The sequence below is a fragment of the Erinaceus europaeus genome, chromosome 3, assembly GCF_950295315.1.
Source record: "Erinaceus europaeus chromosome 3, mEriEur2.1, whole genome shotgun sequence".
NCBI classification, from domain to species: Eukaryota; Metazoa; Chordata; class Mammalia; order Eulipotyphla; family Erinaceidae; genus Erinaceus; species Erinaceus europaeus.
In genome coordinates this window covers 20,166,616-20,194,039 of record NC_080164.1, presented here as the reverse complement: position 1 = coordinate 20,194,039, position 27,424 = coordinate 20,166,616, and the positions used below count along the sequence as shown (strand labels likewise).

At 44.4% G+C, this 27,424-nt stretch overlaps 1 protein-coding gene across 1 annotated transcript in view; it reads left to right on the top strand.

The window, feature by feature from the left end:
- Nucleotides 1-27,424, top strand: part of ALK (ALK receptor tyrosine kinase) — a 739,964-nt gene that overhangs the window by 229,904 nt on the left and 482,636 nt on the right. Inside the window, exon 2 of the mRNA XM_060188423.1 lies at nucleotides 23,212-23,331. Within this exon, the coding sequence (XP_060044406.1) occupies nucleotides 23,212-23,331 (120 nt within the window). The remainder of the gene's footprint in view (nucleotides 1-23,211; nucleotides 23,332-27,424) is intronic.

Here is a 27,424-nt window from a genome sequence, read left to right as displayed (position 1 = left end):
GCATTTATTAGAGGGGCGGAGGAAGGAAGGGAGGGAGGGAGGGAGAGAGAGAGAGAAAGGGAGAGAGAGAGAGAGGACCAAAGCATCACTGAGAGAGAGAGAGAGAGAGAGAGAGAGAGAGAGAGAGAACCAAAGCATCACTTAGGCACATGTAGTACTGAAGATGAAACTCAGGATCTTACACTTGGTGAGTATTGGTTCTGTGTCCTGGTCTCTGCTTGTTAGCCAGCTCTCCTTAACTTGTCCTGGATTCTCACTTTAGTAACCTAATCTATAATGATCTACCCACTCTCCCAGTAACTCATTGCCTGACACTCTACATACTTTGAAAGCATCAGAACTCCTGGTTCAGGCTGGTCATTATTGATCTCTTTGATATTGGCCAGTGGTCAATCTGAATCACCAGCCTAAAGACTCAGTAGCTCCAAACTTCCCCCACCAACTTTGCCTGTGTTGTCCCTTTTAGCCTTTTTCTCTTACTGTTTACACAACCCAGAAAACCTGCCCTATCCCGGGGGACATCCTGTGTCAGGATTCTGTATCTACCTGATGCTCATAGAACTTACTCCTTGTAGAGACCATTCAGACTCTGTGCTGAAGTTTATTTTATTTACCATCTTTATTTTTAGAGAAAAGAGAGAGAAGAGAGACACCACAGCAACATTTCGTCATCCATGGAGCTCCTTGTTGATATTAATGGTGCTCCCATGTGATACTGGGGCTGGAATCCAGGCCTTGCACATAAGAAGGTGTGCACTCTACTTGCTGTAATATCTTATAGCTCAGTTTTTGAAATTTTATCTTATTTAATTTTGTTTTTTGCCTCCAGGGCTCTTGCTGGATCTGAGTGCTGGCACTACAAATCCACTGCTCCTGGTGGCCATTTTTTCCTCCTTATTAGATATGGCAGAGAGAAATTGTGAGGGGAGGGAGAGATAAGAGAGAGAAAGAGAAAGATAGACAACTGAACACTTTCTTCACTACTTGTAAAGTATCCCCCAAACAGGGGTGGAGCTGGGGCTTGAATCTGAATCCTTGCACTTGATACTGTGTGTGCACCACCACCTGGCCCCAGTTTTCAAAAATTTTAAAACTTAGGCATCTTAATGTCTAGGCCCAGATTTTCTCTAGCATTTCCTTTATTTACTTCAAGACATTATTACTTAAATGATATCAGTAACCAATTACTGAGCATCTGTTCTCTGCTAAGAATTATTTTTTGTGGTTTGTAAACACTCATTCATAGATCTTCAAAGCAAAGTATATAGGACAGTATATAATATATTTTGGTTATTAAACTCTTGTCTGGTGTATGGCAAGTAAAGATCTTTTCCCATTCTGTGAGGGGTCTCTTGGTTTGAGGAATGGTTTCTTTTGCTGTGCAGAAGCTTTTGAATTTGATGTAGTCCCATAGGTTTATGCTTGCCTTGGTCTTTGTTATTGGATTTGTTTCACTGAAGATGTCTTTAAAATTTATGCAGAAAAGAGTTCTGCCAATATTTTTCTCTAAGTATCTGATAGTTTCTGGTTTAACATTAAAGTCCTTTATCCACTTGGAATTTACTTTTGTATTTGGTGGAATATAGTGGTTCAGTTTCATTCTTCTGCATGTTTCAACCCATTTTTTTCCAACACCATTTGTTGAAGAGACTCTGCTTTCCCCATTTAATAGTCTGGGCACCTTTGTCAAAGATTAGATGTCTATAGGTGTGGGGACTTACTTCTGGGCTCTCAAGTCTATTCCACTGGTCAGTGTGTCTATTCATGTTCCAGTACCAAGCAGTTTTGATGAAAATGGCCCGATAATACAATTTGAGATCTGGGAGTGTGATGCCTCCAGTTCTTTTCTGTCTTCTCAAGATTGTTTTGGCAATTCGAGGTCTTTTCTGGTTCCAGATAAACATTTGTAGCATTGTTCTATTCTCCTAAAAAATGTAGTTGGGATCTTGATGGGGATAGTATTAACTTTGTAGATGGCTCTGGGTAGTATATTCATTTTGATGATGTTAATTCTTCTAACCCATGAACATGGACTATCTTTCCACTTCTTGTGTCTTTTTCCATTTCCTTGAGTCATAATTTTCAATTTTTCATAATTTTTCAATTTCCTTGACTCATAATTTTCAGTATATAAGTCTTTCACTTCTTTGGTTAGGTTTATTCCTAGATATTTTAGTGTTTTTGTTGCTATAGTAGAAGGAATTGATTTCTGCATTTCAACTTCTTCTAACTTTGTGTTTGCATAGAGGAATGACACTGACTTTTGAATGTTAATTTTGTAGCCTGACACCTTACTGTATTGCCTGATGATATCCAGAAGATAATTACTGGATTCCTAAGTAGATGTTTGATGTATTTAGATGGATTCTCATTGGGTACATGGATGTTAATAACTGTTAACTGGATTGACTGATACACTGAACATTAAGTAGTGCTCATCCCTATCTTTTTAAATTTTATTTATTTTAAAGTCTATCATGTCAGGATAGCTATTCCTGCCCTTTTTTGTGGTCCATTGGCTTGTATGGTAGTTTTCAATACTTTCACTTTGAGTCTGTGTTTGTCTTGTGGAGTTAGGTGGGTTTCTTGTAGACAGCATATTGTTGGGTTGTGTTTTCTGATCCATCTTCCTACTCTGTGCCTTTTAATAGGTGAATTCAGGCCACTGACATTTGTTGATATCAAAGACTGAAGATATTTTAATGCCATTCTTGTAGAGTTTTAGAGTGTTCTGATATGTGGCCTATTTATGGAGGTCTGTAATAGGAGACCCTTCAGAACTTCTTTCAGGGCAAGCTTGGTGATAGTTGATTCTTTCAACTATTGCTTGTCTGAGAAGGTTTTTATGCCTCCATCTAGTCTGAATGACAGTCTAGCAGGATATAGTAGTCTTGGTTGAAAGCATTTTTCATTGAGCACTCGATAGATATCTTGCCATTTTCTTCTGGCCTGTAGTGTTTGTGTGAAGAAGTCTGCTGCTAATCTTATGGGTTTTCCTCTGTAGGTGACTCTTTGTTTTGATAGCTTGTGTATTCATTTTCACTGAAGTCTCAAAAAATTTTGATTTCTTCCTTTATTTCCTCTTTGACCCAGTAGTTGTTAAGGAGTATACTGTTGAGCTTCCACATTTTGGGACTATTAATAATCTTTTTTTTTTGATTTTTAAAGTGTTAGTTTAATTTGACTGTGGTCTGAGAATCTGCTTGGGATGATTTCATTGCTCTTGCAGCCTTCAGGATCCTTTCTTTATCCTTATTTCTTTCCATTTTAAATATGATATGTCTTTAAGTCTGGGTTAATTCTGTTTGGGACCCTCTGGGCTTCTTGAACCTGTATGTCTTTGATGTTGTCTAGACTAGAGAAGTTCTCAGCTGTTATGTCCTCAAGAATGCTTTTTTCCCCCTCCCTCTCTTTCTTCCTCTGGTAAGCCAATAATGTGTATATTATTTTTTTAAGTCATCCCATAGGTCTTTGCTGTTGTTCAGTATCTCTTAATCTGTTTTTGAGATCTCTTACTTCTTTTTTAGTTGTCTCTAATTCATCTTCAATCTTGCTAATTCTGTCTTCAGCTTCATTTATTCTATTCTCTCTCCCATCTACTGTTTTCTGGAGTTCATCTATATTGTTACTCTGTTTTGATACTGTTTTAGCCTGTTCAGTTAGTTGTGTTCTTAGCTCAGGTATTTCAACTTTCAGCTCTCTAATAACTTTGAGATAATTAGTGTTTTCTTCCAGGGTCTCATTTGTTGTTTCTGCATTTCTGATGACAATTCTTTCAAACTCTTTACTCAATTCTGTGATTATTTACTTTACTAGTATTTGGATGTTGACCTCATTATTTTGACATTCAACCTTTGGGGGGCTTTTAGCTGGACTCTTGTCCTGGTTGTTTTCTCCAGTATTTCTTCTTGTCAGTTTAACCATGTTATATAGTATATTATTAGGTCCCTCTCTCAGTACTTTTCAAATTACTAATCACTCTTGCCTGGATTGACCTGTGTCTAAGTAAGGTAATTAAAGGGTTCACAGTTGTGGAAATTGACAGTTCTTTCAATAGTATTTTAATCTCTGAGTTGGAGCTCAATGGCTTAAAAGCCTCTTTTGTTCTTTTTCTTCCCTGTAGGCTATAGGAGCCTGAGGACTTTTAAAGTATAAGTAGGCTTCTTAGCTTAATCACTGCCTCCTGACCAAGAGATAAAGCAGAGTGTTGCAGAGATAATCCAGTAGTTATGCAAAGAGACTTTCACAGCCCTACCACTAGGCCACTGAGGTATAGATCTTCTTCTGAGTTTCCTTGTTAATTCTCTGCCCCCTGGTGTCAGCACAGGGCCTCCCCCCTGCTGCTCCAGATTCTGAGGGCAGTAGCAATGGAGACTCACAGTTGCATTTGGTGAGTCTTAGGGGAGTCCTCTCCTCCCTTCAGCCATCCCCTTGTTGGTGAAACAGACTGGAGGTAGTGTCTCAACTGATAAACTGCTAGAGTGTTACCAACCACTTAATCTCTCCCTAGGCTCCTCTCTGTCCAGGAGCCACATGTGTTTGCACTCACTGGTGATTTGGTGGTTTCCTGAAGTCGTTCTAGTCCTGCCATGTTGTGGTCCCATTTGTTCTCCTTTGGTATTCCCAGTTGACCCAGGAGAGGAGAGGAATACAGCTGCTGCTGCTCTATAGCTAGGTTGATATATAACATAAGAATTGTCTTATGTCACAAAAACAACAAAACGTGGAGATTTTAGAGAAGTGGCTTGACTGAGAACACACTTGGGGATATTAATGTTGGAGCTGTGAGTTGATTTCAGTTCAGGCTAATGTCTTAAGCCCACAAATGAAATTCCAGAGTGGCACGGCATCATTTGGCACTGCCTACCTGACAGCCCATTTTATAATAACCCCACATCCCCCTCCCACAGCTTTGTAAACAATGACAGTACAAAGATGGAAAAGACCCCAGCTGCCATTTCAATCTGCTGGGTGGTGTCACATTGTCCCCTTCCTAACGCTGTTTAGAAACACTGCAGAAGTTCTGGTATATTCTTTTTAGTGTCCCTCTCCTAGTGCCACAAATCTCCACCAACAATTTGTGGACCCTTCTCTTTATAGTCACAATAGTTTTTTCTGTGAGTAGATTCCCTTCTTCACCTCTCCTAGCTTCTTCTCTGCTTACCTCATCAGGATGCATCACATTCTAGAACTTCTCTCTGGTGGTCATAGATTGATTCCACTTATATTCACATTTGAGTGTAAGGAGCTTAGTGCTTTTGTCTCAGGGGTCTCCCAAATAGGGTCCCACAAACACACATTCCCTGGGTTTTTGTACCTCCAGGGTGAATTGAATTTATCTGGGATATAATTGCTACTTATCTCAGACAGGAAACCTGTACAGGTCTACAAATGCAGATAGTGAGAAAGTCATAGATTGAATTTCTGGGGTGTGTCCTAGCTGTTCTCCCTTTCCCCACCCATTTTGGAGTCTGAAACCTCAATAACTTCTGGTAAACCTAGCATGAGTGGACACGTTACATTTCTGTCTGGTCATATAAGTCTCATATTCTGAATCCAGCAACTTCTCAGTAGTGACAAATTTGAATAGTCACAGTTTCCACTCTTTGAAAGTGAATCCAAGTTCCATGTAGTAAATGGTGATTTGGCTGAAAAAATAATTTGCAAGCCTGAGACTATTAGACTGGTTGTGGTCACAAGTTGGGCAATGAGTGAGCTACTGTCTCCTGCCTACTGTGGAGATTCAATCCATGGAAGAATGATAAGCACAGTACCCATGGATGTAGAGATCCCAGAAGTGTTGCATATTCCCTGCATCAAGAGCAGGAGTTTACCTGAAAATCCCAGGGCAAAGGCATGCCTCCCCCACACCCACCTGCACTGATGTTACTGAGGGAGAGCAGTTCTCAAAGGCAAGGTTTCCTTTTACTTCAGCACCTTTCTATATCATTGACAGAGCTTCTCCAGAAGTAAGTGGGAAGGATAGCTCACCTTTGAGGGTCCCTGCTTTGCTACATATATCACCAGGTTTGAGCCTAGCCCAGCTGCACTGGGGAAATGTCAGTACTATGGTGTCTCTCCTCTCTCTCTTTCTTGCCCTCCATCTCTCTTTAAATATTTTTATTTATTTATTATTGGAGAGAAACAGAGAGAAATTTAGAAGGGAAGGGGAGATAGGAAGAGAGAGACACATTCAGCCCAATTTTACTTGTGAAGCTTTCCACCTGAAGGTAGGGAGATCTCTCTCTCTTTCTCTCTCTCTCTCTCTCTCTCTCTCTCTCTCTCTCTAAGTGGGCCTGGAAAACTGAACTCCCAGTGACAATAGAAACATCACTTACGAAGTCTGTTCATCATTTCCTTTATTTATAACTGTAAATGATATAAGTGGTATTATCTAGTTAACCCACTTTTCATTTATTGTTCCAGTGATTTTTAGTACTCTCAGCTGCTTTTCTTTAGGATGAACAGACATAGGATACATTATCCTAGTGAGATTAGAAACTTGTTGCTAGTGTTTTGGGATGTTTGGGGAACCAAGGACATATTTTCATTTTGCATCCAGATGTTCAAGGCCGTATAGATGCCCCATGAATATAAGGTCTTCATAGAAAATGTATATCCTTCTCTTGAGGAGCTGGAAGGTTGAGTCTTGAATCCAGAGCTCAGAAATTCCCTCTTCCCAGTTCTGCCATGAATTTCTAGCTACAGCAAGACCCAGGAAGTCTCAGGGAGATAAAATGCAAAATGCCCCAGGCTGGAAAAGGTTCCACCATCATAGAGCCTCTCCTGATGTCACTACTGAAAGCAGTGTCTAGGGTCTATTTGTAGGCCTTCACTGGCTCTTTCTGCTTCTGTGATAGAAGGAAGCAGGGAGGGAAACAAGCTGTCCTAGTCAGTAGATGTCATTAGTCACCAGGAGTCACTGATCCTGATGAGGCTTCTGATGGGTCCTTGAGAATGCTGATAGATGAGGCCATGTGAGCAATTTGTAGTGGTTACATTGGGGCTACCAGCAACCACCCTGTGGAACTTTTATTGAGTATCCCAGAGGAAGGAGAGGAGGTGAGTGTCACCCATCTTCTTTGGTGAAGTGTCTCAGCACTTGGAAGTGCTTGAAGGGAATTTTCCTTTTATTATTATTTTTTTCTTTTATTGGGGGGGATTAATGGTTTACAGTCAATAGTAAAACACAGTAGTTTGTGTGTGTGAGGACCCAAGTTAAAAAAAAAAAACACAGTAGTTTGTACATGTGAACATTTCTCAGTTTAACATTTCTCACATAACAATTCAATCCTTCTAGGTCCTCCTCTGCCATCATGATCTAGGACCAGAACCCTTCCCCCACCCCCAGAGTCTTTTACTTTGGTGCAATGCATCAAACCCAGTCTCACTCTCAGGCAGAAGTTGAAAAACAAGATCAGAAAAGAAAACACAAGTAGAACCTGAAATGAAATTGGCATATTGCCCCAAAGTAAAAGGCTCTGGGGTGAGTGGGTGGGGATAATACAGGTCCATGAAGGATGATAAATGACATAGTGGGGGTTGTATTGTTAAATGGGAAACTGGGGAATGTTATGCATGTAAAAACTATTGTATTTACTTTGAATGTAAAACATTAATTCCCCATAAAGAAATAAATTTAAAAAAAGATTTTACTTATCTATCAGAAAGATAGGAGGAGAGAGAAAGAACCAGACATCACTCTGGCACATGTGCTGCTGGGGATCAAACTCGGGACCTCATGCTTGAGAGTCCAAAGCTTTACCACTGCACCACCTCCTGGACCACTATCTTATTCTTTATTTTGGAGAGAGAGGGAGGAGTGGGGGAAGACAGAGAGATGGGGAGGCAACACAGCACTGTTCCACCATTCATGAGCTTCCCTGGTGCCTTCTGTCATATTCCTGTGATGTCAGGGCTCGATCTGAAAGCCTCTTATGTGGAAAGTGCAGGCTTTAGGATCTGCTAGCTCTTGCTCCCATAATATTTTTTCTAAAGCCTTTGGTTCCAATGACTTTCTTTAAGGCATTTGCCAGAGTGGAGGTCCTTGCCCATCTGCTCAGTGATGGGCAGATGAGCCTACCTCCTCTGTTCTTGTTGCACTCATGTTTACCTGCTCTCAGGTACACCAGCACAGGACCTGGCCTCTGCCAAACACTGACCTTTGATCTCTCTGAGTCTCCAGTGCCTTTGACTGCAGACCATGTCCTGGGCTGATGGCAGATCAAGTGTCCATGGACTTTGCATGTGTGCTTCTGGCATTTGTCCCCCCAACTGGATTTGAAGAATAGACTCTCAGTGTCCAACACAGAGCCTTCCCAGGTGGAGAATTCTCTGCTGCCCTTCTCTCTAAATATTATAAGACAAATGCCATCTTGTAAAGAGACCATATGAACTGTGAATGCTGGTTTTCTGGATACTGGAGCTATGGATCATATTGATTTTCTTCTTGGGACTTTGCTGATTTTTTTTTTCAGAGTTTCTATAACGAAACTGGAGATGTATTTTAAATTCTATTTCAGAAAGATGCACTCAAGATGTGCTGCATGAAGGCAAATAACTGCACCGACATCCCTTCACACTGGCTGGCTCCAAATTACTGCCTCTGCCTTCTTCAGAGCCAGGCTTGGAGGGGGTGGAAGTCAGAAGAGAGGGGAGGAGGGCCATTGAATTTCCTCTTTGCAGACGTGGCTCTGGCAGCTCATTCCAGGGTGCTCATCTGTATGGTGGCAGCGTGACTTTCATGTTTTCCCCAAGGTGCTTTATGGCCGTTTTACAGTGGCATTTTAAATAACTTTCTCTCAGTAACCTCCAAATAGTGGAAGATAGTGGATGGCTCTTTTTTTTTTTTCCTCCTTTCTCCACTTTGCTTCTCTTCATTTATTCCTAACATTCCTTACTGTAAGTCTCCTCATCTCTTCCCTCATCTTCCCTTTCTCTTCCTGTTGCCCCATCCCATTGCTGTTTCTTCATCTGACCCTGAAAGTAAAAGTAAATGTGGTGTTGAGGAGAGGATGTTGTCCTGTTGGTTAGTGGCTGTAGTAATGAGGGGACGCTAACATGAGCTTATCGTTAGTGGCTAGATGTCTGTAAGAGAAGTGTCAGGGATGTTTCAGGCCTCTACTTTTCCAGAAGGTTATTCAGTTTTCAGAGCAACTGACTTCATTCATGAGGCTAGGGACAGATGGTCTGGGAAATGGATACTGGAGCTGAGGCCCTCTCTGGTGTGCATGAACAGAGATAAATGTCAGAGACCAGAGAAGATTCCAGTCAAGCCATTTCTGTGTCAGCCCAGAGAACTTGCTCCTTACTCACCTCCTAGACAGGTGAAGTATTGCCAGGGAGTGCTAATATTTGAACCTCCTGGAGGAGGGGGGAAACACCAACCAAATTAGAACCTCTTGGCAATGATGTTGATTGTGCTGGACAGCAGTGGTATTGAACCAGGCACAGCAGGAAGAACCGTCAGGTCACAGATACTACAGCATCCTCCTGCCTGGAAGGTGACAGACTTCCTCAGGCCATCCAGGAAGGTGACCTGGAACTGCCATCTACAACTGCCACCCTGTCGCTAAGACTTCCTTGTCCCACTAGGTCCTAGATTTCCTATTTGGTGCCTGGCTGTGTGTTCAAGGTCTGAGGGTCTAATTCCCTGGGTCTTCCTCTTCAGCATACTTTCCATCAGATTGTCAAGTCTCTAGCAAATTTCATCCTAGACACCCTTCCCTTGGACTATCAAGGCCTCATTTTAGAAACCAAAGAGCAGACCTGGAGGTGGTTACTATGGAAACAGTGCTGAGGAACTTGATTCCCTAGCGAGCCCTAACTAAGGATGTGTGTTTCCAGGTGACCTTCTTGGTTGACCTGAAAGAAATTTTGTTTTCAGGTGAATGTTGCAGGAATCTGTGATCTGATCATTCTTTCAGCGGAGTTTACTTCAACAGTACTCTTCCTCATCTCCAGGAGGTTCTCATTTGGATGATGACTTCATTGATTGGTGGAAATATCAGGGTTCCTCAGGAACAACTCACCTGCCTTGATGGGGAGTAAGGAGTAGATGGCCAGGGATGAGACAGACCTGACTTGAATGGACCCCTCTATGATCTCCCACCCTGTCCCAACCCTTATGATCAGTAACCTCCACTCAAGTATGTCCATTACCCAGGCAGTCTCTCCTCCCTCTCAGGATGAAGTCAAGTCTCTCCATCCAGCATTCCTGTGGTCTGTATCTCTCCTTCACAACTCATTCCAGTGTTGAGATCTTGCAAGGATATTTGAGGTTATTGAACTGCAGTCTGAGGCGCTACTACAGGCTGATCTCCCTGGATTGTGAGGTCTAAGAGGGTGATGTTTAATACTGCTCATCGTCGCATCCTAATCACCAAGGGCAGGCCTTGGCACATAGGCTATGCTTAGTAATATTTTATGGATTGTATTAATCTTAGCTCCATCCTTTCTGACTCCAGGACCTTGAGCATTTACTCAACCTCTCTGAGTCAGAGGTCTGCACTGGAAAGGGGTGGGGTAATAGTCTCCCATCAGGAAATTGTGGGACTTCCATGGAGTAGAAAGCACTGTCTGAATCCTATGTGCTCGATAGGGACACAGTCATTGCTGGCCATTTACTTAGCTCCTTTCTCATCTTGGAATACCACACAGATCCGTAGTTTTAAAAGTTTTAAAAGCAACATCACAGTCTCCCTAGCTCGTTCCTCTCCTCCCTTCTTCACTGCTATCTTCTGTGGTTGTGTAAGCCACTGAAGGGAAGGTCAGAAGATCAGATTCTTTGATTGTTCACTAATGAGAGAGCTTTGAGTAGAGCATTGGTGCCTTCTGTGTTTCAGCCTCCTCAATTATGAGATAGCAAGACATAGATAAATGGTCCTTCCTGCCCTTCCTGGCTGTCTTACCCCAGATCTCTGCACTTTGGTCAAGGGGAACAATAACTGCTGTTGTTCAGAGGACAGGATGAATGGAGCAGCAAAGCCAAAACCAGCAGTATCAGAGCAGGGAGAAGCAAAGTAGACTATCACCTATATGTTTTAATACAAGTTGAGTTTATTTTCATAATCCAAGTGAAGAGTGTTTTAAAATGGATCATCATGACAATGCCCCTTGGTAACAGCACAAGGATTTCCAGTGTATCTCCCTTCAAAAGAGCCTGAGGGCTTTGTATACACTGTCTCATTAATTCTCAGAGCATCCTCTAAGTTGGATGGAAAAGCACAATGACTTCTGTTTTATATGCAGAGAAAAAAAGCCTCACAAAGGTTAAGTAGCTTCCCCAAGGTCGTGTAGGAACAGCACTGTTACCAGGAACCCACATCTCTGCCTTGCATACTGGCCTACCTGGGCAGTCCCAATGGTCTCTGGAAATGAGTCTGGCCATGGGTGAGGGGTCTGGGTTCTGGGCAGCATGGTATGTGAAGTGTGGTTTCCTGGAGGATAGACTCCTCTCCTTGAAACAAGAGGACTGACAAACAAATAAAGGAGGATTAAAAGGGTTGGAAGTTAGTGAAAGTGCCCTTCCTTTCTCTCTTCCCACATCCTACATCCTTCCCAGGGCCAGCAAAGGTCCTCTGTTCAAAACCAATTAACAGTCTCAGAGGTGGTCACCATGAAAACATTCTGGCCGAGCCCCTGGAGTGCCAGCTGTCCAGGCTAAAGGTGTGTGCTTTCAGGTCACCTTCCTGGTTGACCTGACGGGGATCCACACACATCTGTGATCTGATCTTTCTTTCTGTCATGTTCAACTCAGTGTCCCCATTCTTTAGGACAGTTAGTGCCACCTCCAAAGCATCTGTCTTGGGTCCTCAGCTGCAATGTCCTGTCCTGATGCAAGTGACTCTTCAGCTTAGTGTGGACCAGTTGGGCTTTCTGAGCCTTTGTCTTCTCCTCTATGAAAGATGCTGACTAGCAGGGTTACTGTAAAGCTTGTGGGCGCCAGTGGCTCTGACAAACATCAATGAGTCAAAGATGGCAGTGACTATACGTGGAGTTAGTGTCCCCCACTCCCTGTTGGAAAGTGGGTCATACCAGTGGTCACCCTGGGACTTCCCAGCTGGAAACATCAGCTCAAGAGCAGAGTTAGTTAGTTGTTTCTAGAGAGTTTGTCACATCTTGTTCAACTCACCCAGAGACTCTCAAACCCACACTTCTGGGTGAGTTTTCACACAGCCACTCTCTCAGTCAGAAAGAGACAGGCCTTCGGTTGATACACTGGTTTTCCAAGCCACTTAGTCTCTGTGTCACTTGTAGTAGTTCATTATTTAGTGCCTGGTAAGGCTCTCTGAGATCACAAGATGAAAGGCATGATGACAGTTCAAAGTCTCCCTTTTCATTATTATTCTAGTCAGCATAAAGGGGGGGGGTAGTGGAGGAGAAGGCTTGAGATCCTTCTGGAGTCAGTTTCATAAAGAGTACTATGCAAACAAGTCACAGAACTAGGATTGGAACAGATAGTCATGCTGCTCTGCTAATAGCCACCTGCAGAGCAATTTCCTTCTGGTTCAGTGCAAATGCCTGTTAGTCTGCCTCTGCTACTACACGTTAGCGAGTTCATTCTGGCCAACTAGGTAGGACCAATGACTAAGGACACCTAGAGCCAGGACTCTCAGTCAAAAGTGGACACTGCAGACCTCACAGAGAATCCAGGAATGCTTGCTTGGGATGCCAAGGTCATCTCTCTATAGGTCAAAATTCAGCAACATGGGACACAGATTCTCAAGGAGAGGTAACAAATGTTGCATTGACTTTGTTGTCTGGCTTTAACTGTGAAATGTGCATTACTTGGTTCTACAGAGACCTGGAATATCAACTGATAAGGGAGCCCAGAGGCCTTAATGACCCTGACTTTGATCATAGGCAGTATACCTTACACAAAACACAATAACAACGTCCCACGAAAAGTTTCTAAGTTCTTATAAGTCTTATTGGTATGATGACCAAGGTAGCCTGAACAGCTGGTTTGACTAATGACCTAAATTCCACTAAGCAGAGTGGCAATCCTACTGGCTAAGGAGGTAGGTGGTCCCAGTTCAGGCTTTGTTTTGGTCCAGTCTAAACCCCAGCTTTGTATTATGGTATTCAAACTAAAGGAAGCTGGGGGAAGCTGGGGGGAGCTGGGAGGAAGGAATAGGAAAAAGAGGCTAGACAGCCCATTTTTTGGCAGACATGATCTTGAGCAACAGCTTAAAGAGGTGTCAGAATGGGAATCAGAGAATGTGAAATGAAACAGGACCAAAGGAAGGCCAGCACAAGCAATGTGTAAAGGCTTCTAGTGCACATGCTTGAGCCATTTCTGCACTGGCCTCTCCATGACTCCCTCCTTGCTGTGGGCTCAGCACACTTACACGTGGTACACTCAAGGGGCCAGACTACCAATGTCCTGTGCGCCACCCTTGATGCTATTCATGGCAGGCCTTGGGGAGAGTGCTTATTCTCACTGTGTGTGTTCACTGCGGAGTGGTCTCAGAATTTCTACAACCATCCTTCCGGGGCCTGGAGTGAGGCAAACGCAGGCCATGAAGCTAAGCCTTCAGCAGCTCAAAAGAAGATAACAGTAGATGATCTCCTTCTTCCTCTTCTTTTTTCCCCCCCGTCAGGTCTTGAGCTAGACCACCAGAAAGCACACCTGCTTGTGGGGTGGGAATGGGACTCAGAGAAAGGTGAGGGAGGAGCAGGGGCTGTTTAGTTGCATTCAGATCCCACCCCAACGTTAATAACTGCTCTCTGAATGCACCAGCTGGGAGGGAATGTAAAAGCATGAACTAGAAAGGACCTTGGCAAACAGCTAGTTCAATCCCTCATCTTCCTAGCCTGGAGAAAGGTGTGGCAAGGCCACGTGTTTGGGACAAAGGACACAGCTGTGATTCTCCCTTCCTCTTCTCTGCAAATCACACCTCCGTGTTTCAGAGGAAGTGAATGCCTGTTCTGATTCTGACAGCTCCCAACATTCTAGGCATGTGAATTCACTGAGGTTGCTGGGCTGAACATGCATGGGCTGAGCAAAGCCAGCCTTTGGGCTGCCCAGCCAGACAGGGAGAGCTGCCTGGGACATCCAGGCACCCAGCTGGCATTGTTTCCTCACCCCTGCCACTTTACTTCCAAACTGCTATTTATTTGGCCACAATCAGCTTTGCTGTGTGTGACATGAAATCATTATAAAAGAATGCATTATTAAGTGTGTTTTCAAATGAGGGAAGAAAACTAGCAGGTTGTCACTGATCATTTTATTGTTGGAAGGGAAATAAATAAGTAAAATGTGTACAAGGCAAGGCAGGAGCAGTTCCGAGGAGTGCTTAGAATAGACACGTTTTCACATTTTATCGATGGAGGTTTGTAAAACATGCTGGTCCATGAACCCAGGGCATTCGTGTAAATAACCATCACACTCACATAGTTCATGATTATTTCTGCGGATTCAAGAAGGGTAGATTCTGTGTGTTGTACCTTGGCTTCAGAATAAATAGACAACACAATGAAATGTGTCAAATAAAGACCAGAAATAGAGACCTCACCGGTAGATGAAGTCAGGTGGAGAGTGTGGCTGGCTGGCAGTGTCACTAGTGGTTGAGTGAATAATAGAAAAGTAGCTCTTTGATTTCTGGACATTGTCTTCAAGATCTTGCCAAGAGGAAGGGAACTGCCCCATATTCATTCTGGATTCTGAAACAGAAGTGTATGACTTCAGGAATCTGGTGGCTGATAGATACTAAAAGAACACATCGCACACACACACACACACACACACACACACACACACACACACACACACACACACACACACACACACCTTTTTGTTCCACCTACCCTATCATAACCCTGAGAATTGGCCATGCATACATTATTCCTGCTCTTATTATCACTTTTAGAATATTTGAGATTCTAAAAAAGATTTAGTTAGCCTGAGGTTGACCGGCTAAATAAGTGCCATAGTTATCAACTTTGCAGGGGCTCTGACTTCACTCATTAGACCGACACTGGTTGAGATTTACTGTGTGCCAGGCCTGGAGATGCAGCAGTGATGACTGCAAGAGCTACATAATGAACAAATGAGTGTAAATGAATACCACTCTTGCTTCTAGCCTACAAATAGGAGGACTAGTGACTGCCAGCGCAAGGGGGTGTAAAGAGCAGTTTGTGGGGAGTGCTGTTATAGAAAGGGAGATCAGGAAGCTTTCTGAGAAGCTGACATTTGGACAGTGCCCTGGATAGGGGGAGGGTATGACCATATGCCTCTAGAGGCATGGGAGTTTTCCAAGCTCAGTGACCCACCAATTCAAAGGCCCTGAGGTGAGAGTGTGTTTGGTGAGTTGGAAGAAGAGGGATGGTCGGGAATGGGGCTGGAGAAAGCAGCAGATGCCAGATGTAGTAGGACTATCAAGGACTAGACCGTGACCAGAAATGTAAAAGCAGTTTCAAGGCTGCAGTGGAAGTGTCTCCTGTGAGAGCACACCCAAGGCAGAAGCTGGGAGCCTCATCAGTGGTCAAGCTGAGAGGGGACACCAGGGGTAGATTTCAGGCAGAATCATTTATGGGTAGTTGATTAACAGGGCTAAGAGACTCAGAGTAAGAAGAAGTCCTCTTTGGGTTTAAGTCCAAGCAACCAGTAGAGTTTTTCCATCGCTTTTTGGAATGGGGAACATCTGGGGTTTGGACGGAAGGACTTCAAATGCTTATTTTTTGCACTTTTTAAGTTTGAGATATTTATCAAGCAGTAAAAGTGGAGACTTCACACTGGCAGTTGGAAAGATACCCTGCTGTTCAGGGAGAGACTGGTCCGGGGATAAAAATATAGTAGCATTAGTACAGAGACGGTATTTAAAGCTGTGAAACCAGATGAGATCACTTTGGAACTGAGTTTAAATGGAGAAAAGATCCAGGCACCTTAACTTTTAGAAACTGTTAAATAAAAATACAAAGACCCTTCACCTTAAACAAACAACAACAAATTGAGCTTATAGACATGCCAGACAAGAGGAAAGTCACTGTTTGGTTCTCTAAGAAAAGTCAGAGTTTTTAAAGCCTTAGGAAGAGAGTAGCATGTGCCATGCTAATTCTGAATTGCAAATCAGCACTTTTTATAGGAGAATGAGTTCATAAATCTATACTTGCTTGGTGGAAACAAATGCCTTGCTCATTGGTCAGGAGTGCTCAGAGAGGTGAAGGAAGGACCTGGTGTCCTGGGTCACTTGAAATTCATAGTCATTAATGACTGTCAACTGGATAAAGCCACTATGATGATATACAATAGTCATCTGTGAAATCCCCTAGGCATTTGTGCAGGAAAGTGGAGGATTTCCTTCTGTGAAACCTAGAAAACGAGGAGAATCTGACAGAGGAATATGGAGGACCTGTCCCTGAAGCAGGAGACAAGAACTGGGGCAACCTGGGTGGGACCAAGTAGTCACCAGGATGTAGGGAAGCAAAGAATCAGAAAGTATCTGTGGGATCGAATGTTGTGGAGAGGTCTATAAAGATAAAGGCAAAAACTAGTTCATTGTTTCTGAACTTGATTCACAGTAACCTTGACTTTGACCTAGGGCAGTCCTGACTTTATTGCATTTAAGAGAAATGTGGGATGTCAAGGACGTAGTCTTAGCAGTAAAGCATAGAGTTTGCATACTTGAGGCCCCAGGCTCAGTCCCCAGCACCACAGTATTGCAGGGCCCATGTGGTGCTCTGCTCTTTCTTCCTTTCTCTCCCTGTCTCCTTGTTGTAAAAATAGATCATTTTTGGGAGCCGGCCAGTAATGCAGCAGGTTAAGTGCAGGTGGTGCAAAGCGCAAGGGCCAGTGTAAGGATCCGGTTCGAGCAACTGGCTCCCCACCTGCAGGAGGTCTCTTCGAAAGCAGTGAAGCAGGTCTGCAAGTGTCTGTCTTTCTCTCCTCCTCTCTGTCTTCCCCTCCTGTCTCCATTTCTGTTTGTCCTATCCAACAACAACAGCTATGACAACAATAACAACTACAACAAACACAACAACAAGGGCAACAAGATGGGAAAAATAACCTCCAGGAGCAGTGGATTCAACTGAGCCCCAGGAATAACCCTGGAGGCAAAAAAATCATTTTTATTAGTGATTTAATCCCATCCCCTCCATTGGAAGGTTCCATATTCATTATCTCTCTGGAAGTATGGACCAAAGATCTTTATGGGGAGCAGAAAGTAGGAGTTCTGGCTTCTGTAATTGTTTCTTCACTGGATATGGACATTGACAGGTCAATCCATACCACTAGCTTATTTCTATTTTTCCCTATAGGGGTAGGTCTGTGAAAGGTGGGGTTCCAGGACCCATTGGTGAGGTCATCTACCCAGGGAAGTCAGGTTGGTGTCATGGTAGTACCTGCAGCTTGATGGCTAAAAAGCATTTTAAAAGAATAAAGCAGAACATTTTTTTTAAATAATCTGAAACCTAAAGGTAAGAATATAGCAGGTGAGATTTGGGGCTTTCATGTTGGAAGAAGCTAAGAGGTATATTTTAGGTATATTCCAAGTGGACTTTACTCATTTTTGCTTGACCAACAGCTAACATGCAGGTGGGCTAAAAGTATTGTCTGGGAAGATTGTGTCAGAGATGAGAACAGGGCTAGAAAGCTGGAACAGGGAATAGAGTAGCTCTAAAATATGGTTAACACAGGAAAGAAACAAATTCCTTGAGGTGGGATAAGGTTGGCACTTCAGTGAAGGGTCACTGCTGGCGTAGTGTAGACAACTTGTGTAGACACGTTGTAGACAACTTATTTGCATCATAGGATAACATGGACAAGCATGGGATTCCAGGAGCTCCAAGATCTGCTTCTTTCAGTGGAATAAGAACCAAAGCCACTAGCTGAGGAATTTGAATAGTTGTGGAATATGAAGGCTGGAGGAAGAGAAAGTTGGGAGAGGTAACGCTGATGGAGGGAAGAAGGTAGAGAGCAAGGGAGGAAGGAAGGGAGGAGTGCAGAGTCCAGCAGGGACAAGTGGATTACTGGCCTGTGCTGATGTCTGTGGCCATGAGTTCAGAGGGACACCCCTCAGCAAATTCTTCCTCCCCTTCACTCCCCTCCTCTCCCATTACCATGCTGTGTTGCTCCAGGTAGTTGTCAAAAAGGAGAGAGGCAAAGGATTTGTGTTTGCAAAGAATTACCAGAGCTATGGATTTAGGTTCTAAGCTGAGGGCATGAGGGGGGTGATGTACAAGGAAAGTCTTGTCAGAAGGCTGAGGTGTCACTCTGCCTGGACACCCTGCCATGCAGGAAAGCACTCAGGGCATCATAAGAAAAGAAAAGAAAAGCCAGCCTCACTTGTAGTCAATCAATGCAGCCTCAGTCTGAGTGCATTTCTTGACTTTTCTCCCCTCAGGTGGTCTGGGCTTCACTGGGCATCTAGGAGCCCTGGCTCTTACTTCCCCCTCTCTTCCTCTCCAACCCTATCCCCAGGCTCCAAGATGCATTATTTTGAGCCAGTGGGGGCTTCATTCACACCTTCACCCCATCAGTCTGCTGTGAGGTTCAGTTCAGTAGGCATCCTCACACTTTCAGGGCAAAGTACCCCAAACCCAGCCTTTCTCATGCTTAAGTGTCTTGTTTCTCCTGGTGTGGCTTTTCCTCTCTGCTGAGGCCACCTGCTTGTACACATTAAATGACTAGTTTGCATTTGTGTCTTAGTGCTGCCAGTGTAGGCCTCAGTCATGCAGGCTGCTTTCATCTTGGCCATTAACTTTTCAGGCAAGGGGACCCATCATTTTTGCCGACTCCTCCATAGAACCCCTCCTCCTAGTCTTATGCAGATAATCTCTGTCCACCTCCCTTTGGGAACCAGGAGACTCCAGTGGCTGGAATCACAGGAGTTCCTGGATGAGACTCTCTGGTGTTAAGTTATGAAGGTGTGCAAAGACTTACAGGCATTTTGGATGTAAAATGCTTTGAGCTTCTATCTTTAGAGACAACCTGAACTGATAATACATGACTTATGGCTCCTTGCTGGGTCAGGACTCAGCCCTCAAATTCTACCTTCGGAATGACTTCAGCCACCTTTTACCCTGGACTATAGCATGGCCCTTATCCATATTAAATATTGCCTGTCATTCTGTCCCCACTCACAGTGCTTCCTGAAGTCTAGGCCCATTCGTTCAATACTTACATCCTGGAAGATATTTTTACATTCCCAGTGATCTGGAGAAGAAAAACAACATTGCTTGAAAAGGAGGAAATAGTGCCTGGATTTCATCTTTCTGATGTTGCAAAATTACATAAAAATTGAACTCTTGGGGGCCAGGTGGTGGCACACCTGGTTGAGCACACATGTTACAGTGCTCAAGGACGCAGGTTCAAGCCCCCAGTCCTCACCTGCAGGGGTAAAACTTTGCAAGTGGTAAAGCAGTGTTGCGGGTGTCTCTCTGTCTCTCACCCTCTCTATCCCTCCATTCCCTCTTGATTTCTGACTGTCTCTATCCAATAAATAAATACAAAATTTTAAAAATTAAAAAAATTTGAACTCTCATGTCTGGTGACTCAAACAGAAGTATACTAGCTTTTACTCAAAGGAGGTCGGGGGGGGGCATTGCAGGGAACTGATTGCCTGAGTCTTCTCAGACCCCTTCCATAGATGCCTTGTTCTAAGCATGTTCACTGGTGACCTTTACCTTATCCAATGCCCTGATGGGCCCTGGAGGATGGGAACTGAAATTCATTCTGCTGCTCTCTGGGCTGGGTACTGTGCAGGACAGAGTAGTCCATACAGTGCCATGTGGCATTCACAGTGGCTCTGAAGACAAGCGTTGTCATCTGCATTGTAGACGTGCAGCTGTGACTCAGAGGGGCGACTGATAGAATGGGAAACTGAACCTCATAAGACCACACTCCAGCATGAGTGACACTTGAATTGGAAGGATTATGGGCTATAGCATCAGACCTAGTTGGTCTGTAAGCTCTGGTCTCCTGTCTGATGGTTATGAGGGCACAATCTGAACACATAACCTCTCTTGCTTTCTGTTTCTTTGGCTTCTTCTTCTTCTAGCGTTTGCCCTTCTTCCGTAGCCAGTCAACAGCGTCAGGTTGAAAGCTGTCAGGAGCTGCTTGTTGCTGGCTTTGAAAGTGACTGGGATCCATGTGGATTCAGTCGGCTAGGAAGGATCGTCAGTTTCCCCAATGAATGGGTACTTTGGCTGCAAAGAGATAGCAAGTTATATCATTTAATCAAACAAGGTCCTTGCAAGAAGATAGTATACTCATATATTTGTTTACTTATTTACCTATCTATTTATTTTGTGCTACAAGAGTCTCATGTACAGAAGATTCCACCACTTGCAGGTCATTCCTTTTAATTCTTTGATAGACAGATGGATCCCTTGTGGAGTTTCTCCTAGTGCCATAGTGCTCCCATGATGGGGCATGGCTGGAGCCTAGGGCTTTGCGCATGGTAAGGTACACAGTCTACTCTACTGAGTTAGCTATCTCCTTACCCCTGGAATCACACATTTAAGCCTCATGGCCTTGTGTCTTCTACATGTGCTCAATTCACACTTTTCTTCTCAATTCACACTTTTCTTTTTTTGCCCCCAGGGTTATTGCTGGGGCTCGGTGCCTGCACTATGAATTCACTGCGACTGGAGGCTATTTTTTCCCTTTTGTTGCCCTTGTTGTTTATCATTGTTGTTGTTATTATTGTTGTTGTTACTACTGCCATTGTTGGATAGGACAGAGAGAAATGGAGAGAGGAGGGGAAGACAGAGAGGGGGAGACAAAGATAGACACCTGTAGACCTGCTTCACCACTTGTGAAGCCACCCCCCTGTAGGTGGGGGTCAGGGGCTCGAACCAGGAAACTTGAGCCAGTCCTTGCACTTCACGCTATGTTTGCTTAGCCCACTGCACTACTATCTGGCCAGTTCACACTTTTCAAAGTCTAACAAACCCAGGCCTGACACTAAGTATTCCCATGTGACTTTGGACCTCATCCACCACAGCCCCTTTGTCCAGCAGCTATGTCCATGCAGATGGCTTCTCCCTGGCATTCTCAGTGCTGTCACTTGGAGCCATTTTGTGGTAAGGTGTATCTGGGCACCACCCACTCCAACTCTGAGCCTCTCAAATAGGATGCAGAAGAATGCTCAATGACTCTTCCAGGTTCTTGGGAGCCCACCCTCCCACCTGATATTTAGAGACTGCAATAAGAAAGTTCCTTGAAGGGCGGGCAGGCAATGATGCACCTGGTTAAGGGTTCACACTACAGTGCACAAGTTCAAGCCCCTGGCCCCCACCTGCAGGGAGAAAGCTTCAGGAGTAGTGAAGCAGGGCTGCAAGTGTCTCTCCATCTCCCTCTCTATCACCCCCTCTCCTCTCAATTTCTCTCTTTCTCTATCCATAAATAAATAAATAAATGTTAAAAAAAAGAAAGAAAGAAAAGTGCTTCTAAGGAAGGGGACAGGGGAGTGTCTTCTTGTTCTAACTGTAAACCACCTGGTCTTTTGGCCACCTTTCCCCATGCATAAATGGACAAGCATAAGGCTGCCATGGCCACAGGGCGCAGCATAAGGTGTGTGAAGAGAAGTAGATACCAAAAGGAAATAGAGACAGGAGAAGGGGTGTTGGGGGTGATGCAAAGTATCTACAGAGCAGATGGGGGTGGGATGCATCTTCTGCTGCTGCCTCTCTGTCTTCCCTTCCTCTTTCTCCTTACCCAGGCACTCCAGGTGACAACTATTTCAGTTCTTCTTCTTCTAGCATTTGCCCTTCTTCCGTAGCCAGTCAACAGCGTCAGGTTGAGCCTGATGTAAAGTTTCGAGACCTCCTTTGAATCTGGAGAGGTGGCAGTCGTTGACTATGTGGGTCATAGTCTGTCTGTAGCCGCAGGGGCAGTTCAGGTCATCTCTGGCTCCCCAGCGATGGAACATAGCGGTGCACCGGCCATGGCCTGTTCGATAGCGATTGAGGAGGGCCCAATCATAACATGCTAGGTCAAAGCCGGGTTGACGCTTGCAGGGGTCTGTGATGAGGTGTTTGTTCTTTACCTCAGCTGACTGCCAACTCTGTTTCCAAGAGTCTGGAACAGAGAAGTTCAGTGTAGGCGTAGGGGACCAGATTGGGTGACGAGACGTCAAGCGTTGAACAGGGTGGGCGAAGATATCCGTGTATATTGGCAGGTCCGGTTGAGCGTAGACGTGGGAAATGAACTTAGATGATGCCGCAACCCGACGAATATCTATTTCAGTAAAAACTAGTCACTCATGCTGGAGTGTGGTCTTATGAGGTTCAGTTTCCCATTCCATCAGTCGCCCCTCTGAGTCACAGCTGCACGTCTACAATGCAGATGACAATGCTTGTCTTCAGAGCCACTGTGAATGCCACATGGCACTGTATGGACTACTCTGTCCTGCACAGTACCCAGCCCAGAGAGCAGAAGAATGAATTTCAGTTCCCATCCTTCTTACTGTCCCCACACCCAGCCTTTCTATTCATGTTCACTAAACTGAACTGATTCTAGAACTCTTCTATTTTTAATAGAAGAGGGTTTTCCTGTAATAAAATATTAGCAAACAGTGATTGAGTTGAGAGTTTTCTGGAAAGGATTGTGCATGAGCATGCAGTCTATGTTTGATTTGCAGATATATTGTAATTACTTTTCACCTCACAAAACCCACTTGAGGTACTGTTAAGCAAAGAAATAATGCTGCTTTTGCTCCTTTTCTCTCAACCCTTTTCTCTCTCATGCAAATCAGAAACATTAATCCTTTGTGGCTCCCTGAACTCCTGACTGTGGAAAAACTCATCACCTACCTTTTTATTCTCTTCTAAAAATAACATAATTGTCAAAAAAAAGTAATAACTTTTGAGTGCTATTTCAATCCTTTCATTGATAAGGCAATAACCCAAGCAAACAAGATGAGATGAAGCTACAAGTCTGAATGTACAGAGAGAGAAGGCACTAGTTGGAAGAGATGAATTGGAGTTCTCTCTAAAGTTGTATATGTTCTCATAGGTGGAACCCATGTGGATTGGGCTGTTAGCCAGTAGGTAGCCAATTTATCTCTTTGAGATCTCTGCCTTGGCCACAAGACTGAGACTTCTTAGATGTGGCATTGAAGGCTTATGGTTAACTCAGTCTGCTCATGTTTCACCCCACCCCCATTTTCCAATGCGTAGCATGCAAGTCCTTCAATGAAAGTAAAAGTAAAAGACACACCCATAGCACATGGATCAATACAATATTCTCTTTGTTCTTATGTCCAGGTCAGAAATCTTTGGAGTCACCCACAAATATACCTTCTCCACCTCCTGATTCTTTTGTATGGAATCTGACCTGGATAATGAAGGATTCTTTTCCTTTCCTTTCTCATCGCAGCCGATATGGTAAGTATATGTGTATCTATTTTTACATTTATCCCCTTTTTATTTTGTGAGGGAGAGAGACACCAACCAGAGCAATCTGTCATATTCAGTGTCTGGGACCTCACACATGCAAGTCTAAAGCGTCCTCCTTAGCATGGTTAATCTATCGTGGATAGGTTTTTTTTTTTTTTTATGTGTATTTACTACCCTACATAGTTAAATAATTTATGAATTTCAAATTGTAATTTATAGCTCTTGGGGATCCACAGCCCCCATCTCTATGTAGTTTTTGTGTCTGTTGCCTTCCATTGGCAACCAACTTCACCAGACCATTCTTCTCCAGACTGACTGTTGCATTCTGTGTCTTGAGAAGTTAAGTACTTTGCTGCTGGTATACCAGGGGCAGAGTCTTTATGTAATGCAGTACCCATGACATCCCCATACCAATCATTAGGTGCAAATCTCATTTGCATTCTGACTGTGGTTGTCTAGGTAGATGCTTTTAACCAACAGTATTTCTAACAGTGCTAATATCTTGAACGGCAATTGCTGGTATGAAGGCCACAGGTCTTCTAGGGCCCTGTACATCTCAGTGGAAGTCCCTTAACTGTTCCCAAACATGTTTTTATATTTGATTCCATCTCATTTGAGCAACCTCTGAGGTTAGGAGGCCATATCCCAGTCCATTTTTACAGATGTAGAAACTGAACTTCACAAGATCCCACAGACTGGAGTCTTCTTATTACAAAGCCAGAATTCTTCCTTGATGTTCACTTTTCTACCAGGGGCCCTCTGCTCAGCCTGCTGGGTCCTACCCTGGGATTCCTCAGGAGACCATATTTACTTGATGTAGGATTCTTCCTTCTCTGCTCTCATCCTAACAACTCATTATGCCTCTCTTGGCCTCTGCAGGGGAAAGTTTAGGGTCAGGGGAAAGCTGGTTTATTTCCAGAGAGGTGTTTTTTTTCTCTTAAACTCTAGAGCAAACCTCATGAAGGTAGGCTCTAAGCTGTTCTTGCTCCTCACTTTGCCCCACAATACAGAGACAGTTTTATAGAGGCTTATGCATGATGAGTGACTGCAGAGGGCCTCGAGGGAGGGAACCCACTCATCAGGCTAATTCAGTCAAGCATTTATGAACTCAGTACAGCACTTGAGTACTGGGTTTCCTTCTGGGCATACTTACTTATTCCTGATACTCGGTCTCTGCCCATAGGCTTGAGCTTTTTAAAATGCACCTAACAGAAAGCTTGTACTCTCTGCTGTCCCTCATCCACAAGTAGTTAGTCTTGGTTCCTATTAAGTGTACTTTCATTTCAAACTTAAAAGAATAAATGTGTGGAAGACCCTAAGGCACTTTAGGATTATGCTCAGCTGGGATGTTTCCTGCTTATCCTAATTCCTCCCTGTGGGAGCAGATGATCAGTGGTTGTCAGGAGATTCTAGATAAGGAGTACTGCTTGATTTTATCTAAGGCAGACATTGAGTGTCACCTTATGATAAGCACAAGTACCTATAAATAATTGAAGTCAGCTCTTCTGTCTTGTTCCTGCTTTGTAACCAGATTTGTGCATAGCTGGTCTTTGGATAACACTTTGAATTAGCTCTCGAAGTTGTTCAGTGCCTCCACTGGATGACAACTTGTACAAAATGCAAAATGCCCTCCCCCAAAGGCAGGTCTGCCTCCTTCTTGACAGACATGCAGGACAGCACATTAATTCTCTGTGGAGCCTCAAGAAGGAGGACACTGAAGGAGGCTGCAGGGTGAAGGGGGAAACTACTGACTGAACTGATTAAGCCGCCACCTGCCAGCTGTTTGGCACAACTGCTTCTCCTTGCTGGGCCACTTCTTTTTATCCAGTCAGTGAGGTGGAGTGACAGGGTGCCCTTGGGCAAAGGCGTGGGCCTGCATGCATCCCCAGACTCCCTTCACATCACCTCACTCTAGAGCCCTCATGGTTTCTGTTTTATGTCAAAGAGAGGGCCCAAACCAGAGTGTGCGGTGTGTTCCACTGTTCTTCTATGACTACTCTCCACTCATAGGGTTGGAGAACTGATGTATTTTCAGAAATATTTACTTAGAGAGAGAGAAAGAGAGGGAGAGAGGGAGAGAGGGAGAGGGACAGAGAGAGAGAGAGAAGCAAAGGGCACTGATCAGCTCTGGCATATGGTGGTGTTGGGAATGAACCTCTGGGGCTTCAGGCTTGGAAACTCTGTGTTCTAACATTGAGCTGGCTCCCCAGCCCAATGGCTGATTGTTGGCACCTTCACTGAGTAGAAATGTCAGAAGCTCAACATCTCACTAGACTTAATTCAGGTGAGGTCCCCACCTCACCTCTGTGTGGCAGGTTGCCTCAGGTGCTGGTTGTGGTGCAAACCTGAAGCTGGAGCATATGTGCTCCTGCCCTCCCCAAGCTCACTGAGCAGATACATCATTCTGTAGGCAGCTCACCCGTTACCACCAAGAATGCCTCTGGGGACTGGCCCCGAGCGAGCGCAGAGACTGTGGACTGGTGCTGAGATCCAGTACAGAGCAAAGGGCAGACGGAGTGAAGGTCAGGATTCCCTTCCCTTTACAACATTTGTGGGGACTCAGCCCACATGGCTCTGTGAACCAAAGAGGCCAGCAGGCTCTCCGGTGATAAATCTGTGCTTTCCAACTGCTGTGAAAGACATTTTAAGAAATGTTAACAACTTCATTAATTTTAAGGCCTCAAACTTGGGCAGAAAAATTGACTGGAAAATTGCCGCCTGAAGGGAGAGTTCTTCAGACAGTGAGAAGTAACTAAGTCCCAGCAAGTTCATGTGGGCACTTGAGTGATGGGGGGTCTCTTGCCCTCCTGACAGTTCACGTGCAGCTGGGGCACAGGGAAGAGTCAGTACAGGGAGCAGAAACAGCGGCAGCAGCTCACATCCCCCAACCGACACCCCAGGCTTTGTGGCAGGTGGAGGCTGGCTGGCCAGCCCTCCTGGGGGGCCTGTCCCCTCCGAGCTAAGTGTGGCTTTCTTCTTGCCTGGGTTTTACCAGAGGAGATGAGGTGGAGAGAGGCTAATCAGATTTACTCACCCCCAGCCTGAAATGATCTGCTCGAGGAAAAAGTTTGACCTACCTTTTTGAAGGGCCCCCATATTTCTCTGATTTACTTTGGAGCCTTTTTTATGTTGTGTAAAATAAACTCTCCTGCATGGCATTTGGCATCAGTTTCCAGCCTGTCCTTGCCTCTGCTCTTCAATGATACACCCACCGTTCCCATCATTAGCAAGCAGAGCGTCCCATTTTCCTCTTCAAGCTAAACAAAGACATTTACTTTTATTTTATCATCTGGTACCTTTTGAGACCTATTGCTAGGTTTGGATAAAGGGTTGGTTTAGTACTGCTCCAAGAGAAACCCATTCCACCTACAGGTGCTAAGGGCTTGAGGCCACTGGGGGGCTGTGACCTTTGAGCTTGAGTTCCAGAGGCACAGCAGGAGCAGACGGAGCTGCCCAGATCTTTCTGTTTGTCTACTCAGGCTGCAGGGTGATGGCGGCAGCACTTCAAACAGAAAAACCACAGGTCCCGCCCCAGGTGAGGAAGAGAAGGGCGATTTTCATTTATTAAAATTGCAAAAAGGTTTAATACTTTACAAAACTCTTTATACCCGTTCTCTTGCTTCAGTTTGTTCTAATGCTGTGGGAGGTGGAAATCCACCTGTGCCTTGAGCAGGGAGCAGGCTTCCTCTGGCACCTTGGACAGCTTTGTCCTCTGTCTCTCTTCTCATGAGCCCTAGACTATGGGCCCTGTTGTGGGACTGGTATCTACTTAAAAATATATATCCTGGGTTCTGTGGTTGTGGTCCTGTTTCGAAACGAGTCTTTTTAGATGCAGTCAAGTTAAGATGGGCTAGAGTGAGCCCTAGCTCATCTGACTACCCTTCTTGTAAGAAAAAACAACATGGTCACAGGCACATAGAATGAGACCAGGTAAGAGTGGAGGCAGTGACCAGAGTGCCACAGCTACTATGCCAACAGTCACCAAGAAAGTAGGAGAGAGGCATGAGATAGACTCTCCCTCAGAATCAGTGATGCCTGGGCCCCGACTTCTGACCTCCAGAACTTTGAGACAATGCGGTTT